We start from the raw sequence: 13,343 nt of genomic DNA, 5'->3' as shown, positions 1-13,343 counted from the left end.
CAGAACCTGTTATGTGGATAAAGAAAACAGTTCAGACTCTAGGACCTTCCACATGCACTAAATTAATTTTAAAATTAAAAAAATATGACCATTTTGAGACACATTAGACTTTTCAAAATTATAGACAGAGGCTCAATTTTCAAATTTTGATGCCAAAAGACACTTAAATCCCTTTTTTAGGCATCTAAACCCTGAGTTTGGTGCCTATACTGAAACATCCAAATTTGAAAACTTGGCCCACTGGACTCTTACAGTTGGAAGAGACTCTCTGAGTTAACTTATCTGTCTCCCATTTTGTAGACGGGTGTGGAATTCAGCTGGAATTTTATTTCATTATATCTGCCACCTGTCTCCAAGTGTCTTGGTCCATCAATCATACTAAACTGCTCCATTCTCAGCTACGACCTCCTAAAATGTCTGCAACATCGCTGGAAACCATAAATAATATGTATGTTAAAGCCACTCTGTTTGAATCCTTTTCTCGCATTTCAGTCTTTCCTCTGAAGTCTAATTTGATTGCAAAGCACTAAAAAAGCAATGAAATTACCTTGAAATTGAGAGTTAAAGGGCTTTTGCTGATTCATTAAAGAGGATTTGTGAACCTAGACACAGTTTGAATGAAACAAACCGCTGTCATTGAATTAGGAACGGGACATCTAGTTGAATTGAGTCATCTCATCCTGGTTAGCTGGTGCTGGGGGTCCCCTTCTGGATTGTGGGCATATAGGGACAAATCTTGTAGCTTTTATATAAGCTAATCTCCCCTGGAAAATTTGTCTAGGTTAGGAATTTTTAGAAAGTGCCTAAGAAGCACAAGTTCCATTAACTTGGCCTTATAACTCAGACACTTCTGAAAAACCTACCTTACGAGCCTGATCCTGAAAAGCATGGTCATGAAGAGCTCAGGGTGCTCGGCAACCTGTTGGATCAAGCACTAATTAAGGCCTGCTGGGTTCAGACGGGGTAAGTTAGGCATGGACTGGGAAAATTAAACAATGAGTCTGAAGTAGAGTCAGAAATAGAGCCCTTGACACCTGACTCCCTGTCCCCTGACTTAACCCCAAGACTGTCCTACCTCCCTGAGGGATGGGGAACCTGATACATTAGACGAGAGCATCTAAGACGTTATATGACGTTACTGCCATTTCACAATGCAAATATCGTAATTAGATCTGAGCCCTTATTGGAACGCTGTCGCTAACCCTAAGCTACCGGAACAATGAGGATTTTCTCCAGCCACATCAGAATATTGTGGTATTAATCTGCAGGGACTTTGTATTGCTCTGCAGCTGCGTTCGCTGGTTCTCTAGCTCTGCAAGGACATTGTTCTACGTTTATACCAAAAGAAATGACCGTATCCAGATTCCTAAAAAAAATCTAAGCTTCCCCCACTCATCAGTTCCACATTCACCCCTGTTTATTGGCTCTATCATCATCCCCACCTTTCCCTAAAATAAAACCTAGGAAACCCTGATTAGAATGTATTTCTCTTCCATCCACCCATTCAGGCACGGGAATGTGGGGCTAGTTTTGTTACTCTCATTGCACCGCCCTGTTGTCAGTCATAAATGACTTATGGTCCTTCTGCTTCCTTTGTGACATCAATTTCTTCCTTGCTAGCGGCTCTAGGAAACCTTAATAAGGGAAAATAAGCCAAGTGTTAGCGCACAAAGGTGACGTGTGGGGGAAAAAGCTATTGGGTCCCCTCTGATCTTCAGTACAGTTATGAAAAAATGTTACGGGCATGAAGGCTCCATGTGGGTTATTCTTTGCTTTGCTGATGCAGCAGCATTTACCATCCCGTTGAATGAACATGTTCCAGACAGTAAAAAATAACAAAGTGAAAGGGCAAGATCTTGCTACAGGCCAGTCTGGGCCAGGCTGCAGATATGATAGTACAGAGCGTCTCACATCATAAAAGGAAATTTGCAAACACTGGCAAACTGAAGCCTCTGTAATGTTCCCTGTCAGCAGATTGTCAACCAAACAAAGGTGATAGAGTGAGCAGCTATGCAAGGGAACATCTGTGAGTGCATGTCTGTGTCTGGCAGTGCACATCTGGCTGCCAGCTGTGTGTATATGTATGAGTGTACGCTTGGCGTGTGTGTGTGTGTGTGGAGGTGGGGAGTGTGATTGCTCAAGTATGTGTTTGGGGTGCAAGAGAGTTGGCCTGTTTGTGCAAAAAACTTATCTCATCCCAAGACAGTTCCAGAGATCCAGGGCTCTTAGCACAGGAACACTGGAATTCCTGTATCAGAACAGTTTGTCTCCTATCTCCAGATCTGGCCTTTAACAGACTCTTTCAAAGAAGGCCAGTCCTATACTGCCACCATCATTATTGCACTTGGAGTTTTGTGCAATGTAAATATAACATGGTGGGGAGGGATTTCGCCTTGATCCAGCTTATGCTAGTGTTGCCAACTTTCTAATTGCACTACACTGAACACCTAGCCCCGCCCCTTCCAGGAGGCCCCTCCTCTCCCTAGAGGCCCAGCCCCCATTCACTACATTTCCCCGTCCCTCGTTCTCCCCCACCCTCACTCACTTTCAATGGGCTGGGGCAGGGAGTTGGGATGTGGGAGGGGGTGAGGGCTCCAGCTGGGGGTGCAGGCTCCTGGGTGGGGCTGGGGATGAAGGCTTTCAGGTGCAGGAGAGGACTCCAGGCTTGGGCTTTGCCATTTATTTTGTAATAATAAGTCTAGTCCCCAAGAGAGGGGCTTTGTTGACCAAGAAAAAGCCTGAAGTTATGTTTTTGAATGGCCTAAGAGGGGAAATTGAGGCTGGTTGCCTGTAGAGCAACCTCTGGCCACAAGGGGGCTCTGGGGAGGCAGCTGCCTGTCTTACAAACCTCAAACATTTAAATACCTCAAGTCTTTCTTCCCTTCAAAATCTCCCTAAAATGTATTAGGTGAAAGCCTGACTGCAGTGAATTGAGGGGCAAAGCTCCCATTGACGTCAGTGGGGCCCAGATTTCACCCTTGGGTTTCTTTCTGAGAGAAAGAAAAGTCACTGTGTCTGAGCTATTGAATGGAGCTATAACTCTTTACGCCAGCTGAGGATTTGCCCCATTCTCCTAAGTTCTCAGTTCACTTTCCTGGTATAAACTTATTGATGACTCATTCTAGTCTTAATTATAACTCTGGCATTTTCAAGACTGCCAGCCAAACATTTGTTTAGCAGGATGTGTATTGTCTGCAGTGCTAAAGAATTTTTACGGTTCTCTTCTCATTCTGTTTTTTTTTTATTATCTTGAAAAAGCTGAGATTCAGATTTTAGGCAGATATTCAAAAAATCTGAATGATCCTGCAGTTTCTAGGGTATGGGCTTAAGTACTTAGCTTATTAGCTGTGTCAGCATTTAGATATAGCAGTGATAGGTACTATGGAAAAACACTGGCACACAGATAGATTAGGCATTGGTGGAAGGCAGCCTGGCCTCACATTCTTGGAGAGGTTTTTTTTAATTTATTTTCAGTGAAAATATAATAATTCTACTTTTTTTCTGGAAGTGAAAAAAATTACACAAGCATATTTTACAGTGGAACCTAATGAAAAGAAAATCATGCCTCCTTGGATTTAAACTCAAACTGATTTTCACAGTGTTCAAAACTGGCTGAATTTAAGAAAATGGACTCTCGTAGTCAAAATGATCACTTTTCCCAATTACAGCTTGATGAGATTCTAATGGGGGCTCCATATCAGTGTGAAACACGTAGTTAATAGCAACCCTAATAATGACTTGTTGGGCCATATCACCAAAGTGACACTTATAGAGCACTGGAGTATCACCAACTCCAGTTTTTCAAAAATCATAAGTCAGGTCCCCCAAAATCATGAAACTGGCTTAGAAAAAGTGAGTTTCTAGCCCTCCTGGTTGTAGAGAACAGCTCAAAACATGACCTGAGTGCCCCCTCTAAAGAAACAGGAAGGCAAATGAAAAGAACCCCACATTTATTATTGTCAAATCTCATAATTTTTAAGCTAGTCTAATAATTTGTTGAGGCCTGGCTCGTGATTGCTGGATGGGTGGGGTTGACAAACCACACCTCCTAACATTTCAAGTGGCTAATGTGGGTCACAGCGCCGCTCAGGTTTGATCCGTTCACTCCTCCATCTACAGAGGGGCAAACCTGAGCGGTGTTGCGACCCCCCCCACGTGCCAGGTCACTTGGTTTGGGGGCCCTCTCCACTGGGGGGCATGGGGCAAACTTTTGGGATCAGTGGTCTTGGAGCTCAAAGCTAGGGCTTCAATTACAGGGGAATTTTTTTAGGGGGGGCCCTTATTACTTTTTGAGGTTACCTATCTTTCGTCTTTTGTCTCACTACTGTTTAAATGAAAGTAGCCACTTGACATTCAGGGCCCCCCGACTTTTTTCTGGTAATTTGGGCACTGGTCAAAGCAGGCTCATAGTGGGCTAGTGAGTGAGTGAACTGCTGGGGCGTGTTCAAAGTGACCCCCCTAACTATGGGGTGCTGTACTTTGCACAAGCCTCGGGGATGGCCTTGTACCTCTCCCTTTGGCTAGGGTGACCTGATAGCAAGTGTGAAACACCGGGACACGGGGTGGGGGGTAATTGGAGTCTATATAAGACAAAACCCTGGCTATCAGGACTGTCCCTATAAAGCTGGGACATCTGGTCACCCTATTGGGACAGGCAGCAAAGCCTGTGGCTAGCACAGCTGCACCAGGGCTTTGCTCAGCAAGGCAGCAAGCTGGTGTGAGAAGCCATCCAGCCCAGCAGATGGCATTCGCAACAGCACGTGGCCAGCTCCTTCCCTTCCACCCCAGGCAGGAAATCACCCCTGAGTGCCTGGGAAGTGATTGTCCTCAGCTGGGTTGCTCCCCCATGTGAGCTCTGCAGGAGCAGGGCGCACCCTGGCAGTGGGGCTCTGTTCAGTGCCCCCTGCAGTAACCCAGGCTGAAAACATGGGTAAGAAAAGCAAGAAGGAGAAGAAGGTGAAAGGGGCAGAGAAAACAGCTGCTAAGATGGAGAAAAAAGTCTCCAAGAGAGCTAAGAAGGAGGAGGTGAGTGGTGCTGGGGCAGGTCAGGTCGCAGGGGACTGATTCGCCCACCCAGCGGAGTGTGCAGCAAACACACACTCACATTGTGCCATGGCTCCTGGTCTTGACTAACTAAAAGACTTTCCTCCCACCTGCTGTTTTATTAGAGCTGCTTTTTTCTGAAGAGCTCACTCCTGCCAATCTGTGTGTGAGAGACACTGACTCTGAACCCTTTGGCTTTCAGATGCAATATGTATTCATCCTCCCCAGGGATTTCTCTGAATAGCAAAGCAACACACAGAAGTAAAATTCAAAACAGAGCCGTCGCATTTATTCTCATTCTGTCTGGGCTCTGTTCCCTATAATGGGAACTTCACAAGCCATGCCTAAGGGAAAAGTTTCTCTTGAAAGTTAAGCATGTGTTTAAGTGTTTCACTAGACAACCCTCCCTTTTCAAACAATGCAGTTGGCTTTTTTGGAAGGGAGATCTGCTGGTATTGAGAGGTACAGATGATTTTGCCCATGTGGGTCTGGCCAGACAGAAGATTGGCCAAGTTGAAGATTTGCCCACGTTACCTAGTATTTTATAATTTGTATAATTTCTCAATGGCAATCTCAAATCTTGACCCTCATCGGCTCAAAAAGTAGAATATTTATTCTGTAGTGGTAATGTTTCAGTTTTATGGGCAGTTGTCTTATTGGCCTGGTTGGTGGCAAAAACAAGAAAGGGATTGTGTGAAATCTATTTTATTTATGGTTGAGCTAGGTCAAGTGATTCTCAACTTTTATAATTTCATTTTTGTTTTAAGGGGGGTGTTAGAAGTGTAATTTGTATGATAGGAGAAGGGCTGAATCTCTGCTTCATATCTTTCATACTGTGACAGTTTGAAAATGTGTACCTATTCTGTTGAGTATAATTGTTAATTCAAAAAATGCTGTAATAATAAACTAAAACTTATAGACTGGACTGGGCTAGAGGGCTCAGCACCTGGCAGAATTGAGCCCTGCACAAGGGGTGGGGCAAACAGGAACTAGTAGAATTAAATTAAGACCGGACATTTGGAAGAACATGCTGACAGATCTATTAGGCTGTGGACTGCTTTCTCAAGGAAGCTAGTGTAAACCCCATTGCTTGGAGACATTTAAACCTAATTGGCTGAGAGCTAGAAGACTTACTGTAGGGAACAATCTTTCATTTTCTCCATCTCCAATTCATATGATTCTGTGAGTTTTAAAAATCCTAGAAACGTTTCTATTGCTCTTTTAAAAAAAATCAATTTGACAATTTATATTTAAAAAAAAATAATTAAATTTGACCTGAGACTGTGTCCCTTTACTCCCAGCCACCCTGCTGCTGCAGAATGAGAAAGTTTAAACTAATTGATTCAAGTGTCTTACCCAGCAATCGCAAGTATAGCAAAAAAAGAAAGTTGGGCCAAGAAAGAATGAACAGTCCTAGTACTTACTGTTAGGGCACATGGATGGTTATAACTTCCCAACTCTTATCTAAAGAGGGAGTGGGGAAGAGATTTTCTTTGACTTTTGCATAATTTGGGGGCTTTGGGGTTGTGTGTTCTGTTTTTTAATTTACAGAAACTGAAGGAGACTAAAAGATAACATATGGAGTTGTCTCTCCAGATGAAATATAAATTTTAAATAGAAAACACATTTCTCTTTGTACTTGCACAGGAGTCAGGCCAAGAAAGAACCGTGTATTTTAACATCTGTCTGATTATATCTGCAGATCAGTTACACAAATGCTGAAACAGCTGCCTTGTGCTAAGACTTCGGTTTCAACTACCAGTTGTGCTACAGAATTGCTCACCAGCAAAGGTGAACCACCTCTGTAGGGTAGGAAGTGTGCACTAACCATGGCATTGTGTTACAGCCTGCTTACAAATTCAGAAATGTACAGTAGTGGAGACCAGCCCTTAGTGTAGGATGAAAAAAATCTATAACTTTGATACCTCACAGTTTAATGAGGTGAATCTAATCAAATTTAAGGAAAATCGAACTGGTGGCTAGTGTAGGTTTTCGTGGTATGTGGATGACAATATATGCCAAGAAACTCATGCCCGACTGGCTGTTTACTTTCAGGAGGATCTTGAAGCCCTGATAGCAGAATTCCAGACATTAGATGCTAAAAAGACCCAGATAATTGAGACAGCCTGTCCCCCACCCTCACCAAGGTAAGAGATCACCTGGAACCATGACTGCTGTTATCCAGCAAGTGATGGTATCAATGAAACTTGTTTAAGTTGTATCCTGAGAGTGGAGGATGTAGTATCAGGCTAAAATGCTTTTATGGAAGGATAAAAATGTATAGGGTATTCAGACCTCGTAGCATCAAAGGGACCAGCAACGCCTCTCTGCTAACAGCTACTTTTTAATCTTCCCTTCAGCCTGCTAAAAAGAGCCAAAGTGGGGAATCTTATCAAAGCTGGTGGTTAGATCTGAGGGCTTTGAGCGGTATAACATAGATGAGTGAAGGGGAACCTTGTGACTTGGGCTGGAAAGCTGAGGGCATGCTACCGGTAAGATTGTTACGAGAATCCTTGTGAGAGTCAAGATACAGTGGGCTAGTGGCCGGAGCACAGGACCGGTATCCTGGCACTGCAAAGGTCTAGTCCTGTAGCTGCCACTGATTCAGTGTCTTGAATGACACTTGACCTTTCTGTACGTGTTTCCCCTCTGTAAGGAGGAGATAATGATACTCGTCTACCTCACAAAGATGTTGGGAGGATCAGTAAACAATGAGCTTCTTTGAGGTCTGATCCTGTGAAGTGCTAGATGCTGTCAACTCCTGTTACGTACAGGGGGTGGGTGAACCTTAAGCGAACAGCGGTATCTATGGAAGAATGATGCAGATAACTTAAAATGAGACAGCCCAATTAGAGTCATAGCTGTGTGCCATGACGAAGCTAATCTTTGCTCCTTATCCATCAGCATTAAAATTAAAATCATGTCAAAGGCCGTAGTTAATGACAATGTAATGTGTGTTCCTAAAATAGGAGAGGATTTCAGATTAGCCTTTTTGGAAGTTTCCAAAAAGTTAATTTCTTCAGAAAGTTTTTGGTTTGGAAATAAAAAAAGATATCAGAAACTGATGGAGAGGCTTTTTGGCCTGGAGGGGAGAAGTGCTAGCGCTTGTTAAATTATGCATCCAGAACTGTAGTGAGTAGCTTCCGAGCTGAGTTACAAATGGTTCTGTTATGTGCTGATGTCGGCCCATCTCTCTTTCTGACGCAGGCTGAACGCCTCCTTGTCTGCTCATCCCGAGAGAGACGAATTGATCCTTTTTGGAGGTGAATATTTCAATGGCCAAAAAGTAAAGTATTCTTCCATTTATCTATCCTTCCCCTCCCTCCCCATTGCCTTGACTATCATTTGTATGGGTTTCATCTGGAGCAAAAATTCAAAGCGGAGGTCATAAAATATGCATTTTTCCCAGAATGAGAGCAAAATAGCCTTTAATTCTAGGCTAATACTGTCTCACACCTGAGCTGAGCTGTGTCAGCAGGATCAAGGAGCACTGGGGTCCATTAAGGGGTCAGAGTAATTGCATAAGCATCAATATTGCAGGCATCATAATTTCTCTAGACTTGAGGGGCAAATATAGTCCATGTCATCTTTGGTTCCTGTTGTACTGTGTGTTTGCCCCACTTGCCCCGCCATGACAGTGAGATGCTTCTGTTAGCCCAGAAGGGCTAAGCACTGGTGGTCCCTCAACAGCTTCTGCCTGCAGATCTTGCACTGATTTACCATATTCCTGGAGGCGGGAAGCTCCTTATGCTTCCTGAAAGCTCAAGACTGTTTATAGTCATCGGGCTTTGATTCAGCACTACACTAGCCTGCGCTGCCTGTTAACAAGTTCCACTCGTGTCAGTCATTTCCCCTTGTTTTCAGTCTATCCTAGCTGAGCACCACCTTTATAGTACTCATCGGAACGGCCATACTGGGTCAGACCAAAGGTCGCTCTACCCCAGTATCCTGTCTTCCAACAGTGGCCAGTGCCAGATGCTTCAGAGGGAATTAACAGAACAGGACAACTAACAAGTGATCCATCCCCTGTCATTCACTCCCAGCTTCTGGTAATCAGAGGTCCAGGGACACCCAGAGCATGGTGCTCCGTCCCTGCCCATCCTAGCTAATAGCCATTGATGGACCTATCCTCTAGGAGCTTATCTTGTTCTTTTTTGAACCCTGTGATAGTTTGGGGCTTCACAGCATCCTCTGACAATGAGTTACACAGGTTGACTACATTGTATGAAGAAATACTTCCTTATATTTGTTTTAAACCCACTGCCTGTTAATTTCATTGGGTGATCCCTAGTTCTTGTGTTATGTGAAGGAGTAAATAACACTTCCTTTTTTATTTTTCTCGACACCAGTCAAGATTTTAAAGACCTTTATCATATCACCTCTTAGTCTTCTCTTTTCCAAGCTGAAAAGTCCCAGTCTTTTTAATCTCTCCTCATGTGGAAGCCGTTCCATACCCCTAATCATTTTTGTTGCCCTTCTCTGTACCTTTTCCAATTCTAATATATCTTTTTAGAGATGGGTCATCCAGATCTCCACACAGTATTCAAGGTGTGGGTGTACCCGGGATTTATATAAAGGTATTAGGATATTTTTTTGTCTTATTAGCTATCCTTTTCCTAATGGTTCCTAACTTTTGGTTATTTTTTTTTGACTCCTGCTGCACATAGAACGGATGTTTTCAGAGAATTATTCACGACTCCAAGATCTCTTTCGTGAGCAGTAACAGCTAATTTAGATCCCATCATTTTGTATGTATAGTTGGGGTTATGCTTTCCAATGTGCATTACCTTGCATTTATCAACATTGAATTTCATCTGCCATTTTGTTGCCTAGTCACCCAGTTCTGTGAGATCCCTTTGTAACTCTTCGCAGTCTGCTTTGGACTTAACTGTCTTGAGTAATTCTGTATCGTCTGCAAATTTTGCCACCTCACTGTTTACCCCTTTTTTTCAGATCCTTTATGAATATGCTGAACAGCACTGCTCCCAGTACAGACCTCCGGGGGACACCACTACTTACCTCTCTCCATTCTGAAAACTGACCATTTATTTCTCCTCTTTGTTTTCTATCTTTTAACTGGTTACAGATCCATGGGAGAACCTTCCCTCTTATCCCAGGACTTCTTACTTTGCATAAGAGCCTTTGGTGAGGCACCTTGTCAAAAGCTTGCTGGAAGTCCAAGTGGATATACCCACTGGATCACCGTTGACCCCTTATCATGGGCAGCCTTAGGCTGTGCAGCTGTGTTGGGCTCCATCTTTCAGGAGCTCCACATCTCAAACATGCACCCAATCCACCAGCCAGGGAGCCATCCCTGATTTTCCCCACAGTGGTATCATTTTATCCAGGCACCAGAAGGTTGCGCTGCAGACTGACTTCCCTAAGTAGTATCCTTGGCTTAGAAAGCTGATCCTCATCCGCACCTCCTGACTTCTTGGCCCACGTAAGCTGTGTGTAGGTCAGCAGTGACAACAGAGCCTCAGACAGCTGGTGGAGGCTCTTTGCGGTCTGAGGTGACTGCAGGCAGGGAGAAGGTGGGTGGACATTCTCACAAATGGGGTGGGAACAGGATGGTTCCATCCGCTTTGCATAGGGCCCCGCAAGCCATAAAGCCAATCCTGCCTATGGCAGTCTGATCCCCTAGCATGAGAGCAGAGTGATGCCATGGACCCAGCAGGCTGGCCTTGGCTTGTTCTTCCTTAATAGAAAAGGACTGTTGCATTCCTTCAGTGCCTGGTAGAGGCAGGTTGAGAATTTGACACGCTTCTGTTAGGTAAAGTTAAATGGCGAGCTCTGGTGATACCCATTTTCCTTTTCCCTCCCACAGACGTTCCTGTATAATGAGCTGTACATTTACAACATCCGGAAGAACAGCTGGAGTAAAGTAGATATCCCAAATCCTCCTCCCAGGCGCTGTGCACATCAGGTAAAGCACTTGGCCTCCCAGGCAACGGAAGAGCACTTAGAATTACTCTGACATTGTATTTCAAGATGCTATGGTAATAGACAGCTGTGTTTTCAAGGGGTTACGACTTCTTAGTATCCTAGTCACAATGGGATGCCAACGTTGTGATCAAGCTGTGGCTCGTTGTGCTGAGAAATTAGAGCGTTGATCCTTCACTGTGACTTAAATGAATCAAACTGTACCATAGAATCTCTATGGCTAAAAATTCTGTGCTTGAATAATAAGAGTATAGCAGTAGCAATATACTACTGACCACCTGACCGGCCTGGTGATGGTGATTGTCACCTCTCTGGGGCAGAGACCCACGTCTCTCTCCCTCCTGACCAGGGGGTTTTAAGGCAGTACAACTCCCTGCCTGTTACTGTGATATTCCCAGCAAGCCAGACTGCTGAAAATGGCTAGTCCTTGCTTTGTCTCCGAGGGCTAGGACCAGTGTATTGCTTGCAGTTTACAAGTGACCACACAGCTCCTTCTAATGCTACGGTAACAGCAAAGTCTTTCCAACCCTTCCGCAAGAGTTGTGGCCCCCTGGGGCAGAAAGTCCCGTGTGTGTTTGCTGGATCAGGAATAAGAGCCCCAAGTCAGTTTAAGCTCAGGCTGTTTATCCAAAAATTCTTTCTTTGTCTCTGGAGAATCCAGTTGGAATGAGTACACGCGAGGCTTCCCAGGACAGGATATCTCTCTGGGGGTTACAATCTCGGTGACTTGCCTTCAGCACCACCCATGGTTTTGGTTCCTGGAGGAGCTGTGGCAGCCCTCCCCCATGGAGTAGGACACAGTTGAACATAAACCGTGCAATTAATACAGTGGACCCCAAAGATACTTAAAGTTAATTCAGTAAAGTCTCCCAAGGATGTGGCAGGAAGCTGCCATATCTGTCACAAACAATTTGCCCATATTCCGCAGAGGCAACTGATGCATATGCAGAGGAAATTATTCTGTAATTTCTGAGATACTGCACAGAGCAAGCTTCTTCGAGGATGTGCAGCCCTTCACCTCTGGGTTACCAGATCAAGTTAGGTGAGGGAGCAGTTCGGTCTTTCTCTCCTCTGGTGCATTTGCCAATACGGTTGCTTGTCAGTGCCAGTTGTGGAGGTGGTTTTTATTATGCAAACAGCTGTGCCCTGGGAACTAGGCTGAGCCTTCTCCCAACTCATTTGACACTGCTTGTGCTGCCTGAGTAACCTCTTCACAGACCCCCCACTAATTTCAGTAGGGGGCTGCTGATGTGGTTCACAGTGGAGAACTGGGGGCGTAGGTGTGGGACGATTAGCATGGGTTGGGTTTTTTTTTTTTATAGCGATTAGAAAAGTAATAGACTTTTTCTCTTCTAACCCAGCCTCCTCTGATGTTCTCTTCCGCCTGTTGGTAAAGACAGAATCACCCTGACACTCTGATACCGCATAAATGGTCTTAGGGAAGGGGCTTTTAAATGAATACTACTTGGTTGGTTTAAAGCCCCCAAAGTTGCTTAATAAAACCTTGCACTTCTGTAGCGCCCTTCAGCTGGGATCTCAAAGTGCTTTTCAAGCTAGGTAAAAGGTCTGCAATGTCACTGAAATGCATCCACTGCTATGGTGGGACAGTTTTTCACATGCGCAGAGCAGTTCAGGACAGGAAGTGAAAACAATATGAAATTCAGACCAGAGCAGTGTAACTCTGTATGAAATGTGGGCAGGACACCAGGGTAAATACTTGATTTATCAAAACAAACCAACCCAAACCAACAAGGGATCTCTGATTGCCACAAGAGGTCAGGACCTTGGCTGTGTCTCTCATCTGAAAGATATCAGACGGTTAGCCGTGTTAGTCTGGATCTGTAAAAGCAGCAAAAAATCCTATGGCACCTTATAGACTAACAGACGTTTTGCAGCATGAGCTTTCGTGGGTGAATACCCACTTTGTTGGATGCAAGTAGTGGAAATTTCCAGGGGCAGGTATATATATATGACAGCAAGAAGCAAGCTAGAGATAACGAGGTTAGTTCAATCAGGGAGGATGAGGCCCTGTTCTAGCAGTTGAGGTGTGAAAACCAAGGGAGGACAAAGACAGCAGCACAGTACCACTGGCATCATGCTGGCGTGTTGGACCAGGTATTATTTGTAGTATAGAATCACCTAGGACTCCAGTCATGGACCAGAAGCCTTTGGTGCTAGGTGCTATGCAAACACAGAAGAAAAAGATAGCCCCTGTCCCCAAATGCTTAGAATCTGAGCATGAGAGAAGAGACAACAGATGGAGACACACCGACCTAGGGGAGAATACAAGGAAACCATGAGGCAAGATTGGTCAGCATGACAGGCTGTGGTCTCAGCAGGCCAGCAGCCTAAACTAT

The 13,343-nt window shown here is 44.4% G+C and overlaps 1 protein-coding gene across 5 annotated transcripts in view; it reads left to right on the top strand.

Annotated features, from left to right (window-relative positions):
- KLHDC4 (kelch domain containing 4) overlaps nucleotides 1-13,343 on the top strand; it is a 75,146-nt gene that overhangs the window by 27,216 nt on the left and 34,587 nt on the right. For 3 of the 5 annotated variants that reach the window (XM_039503143.1, XM_039503145.1, XM_039503144.1), the window contains exons 2-4: nucleotides 7,099-7,190; nucleotides 8,251-8,329; nucleotides 10,871-10,969. Coding sequence is in view for 1 of the 5 variants with exons in the window: in XM_039503141.1 (XP_039359075.1) it covers nucleotides 4,927-5,025; nucleotides 7,099-7,190; nucleotides 8,251-8,329; nucleotides 10,871-10,969 (369 nt within the window). In the remaining 4 variants the exon portion in view is untranslated. Of the gene's footprint in view, nucleotides 1-300; nucleotides 449-4,744; nucleotides 5,026-7,098; nucleotides 7,191-8,250; nucleotides 8,330-10,870; nucleotides 10,970-13,343 lie in introns of those variants that run through there. The other 2 variants (XM_039503142.1, XM_039503141.1) reach the window with 2 other exon arrangements.

This window comes from Mauremys reevesii, linkage group 16 (assembly GCF_016161935.1).
Source record: "Mauremys reevesii isolate NIE-2019 linkage group 16, ASM1616193v1, whole genome shotgun sequence".
Lineage (NCBI taxonomy): Eukaryota > Metazoa > Chordata > Testudines > Geoemydidae > Mauremys > Mauremys reevesii.
This window is presented reverse-complemented; position numbering and strand designations above follow the sequence as displayed.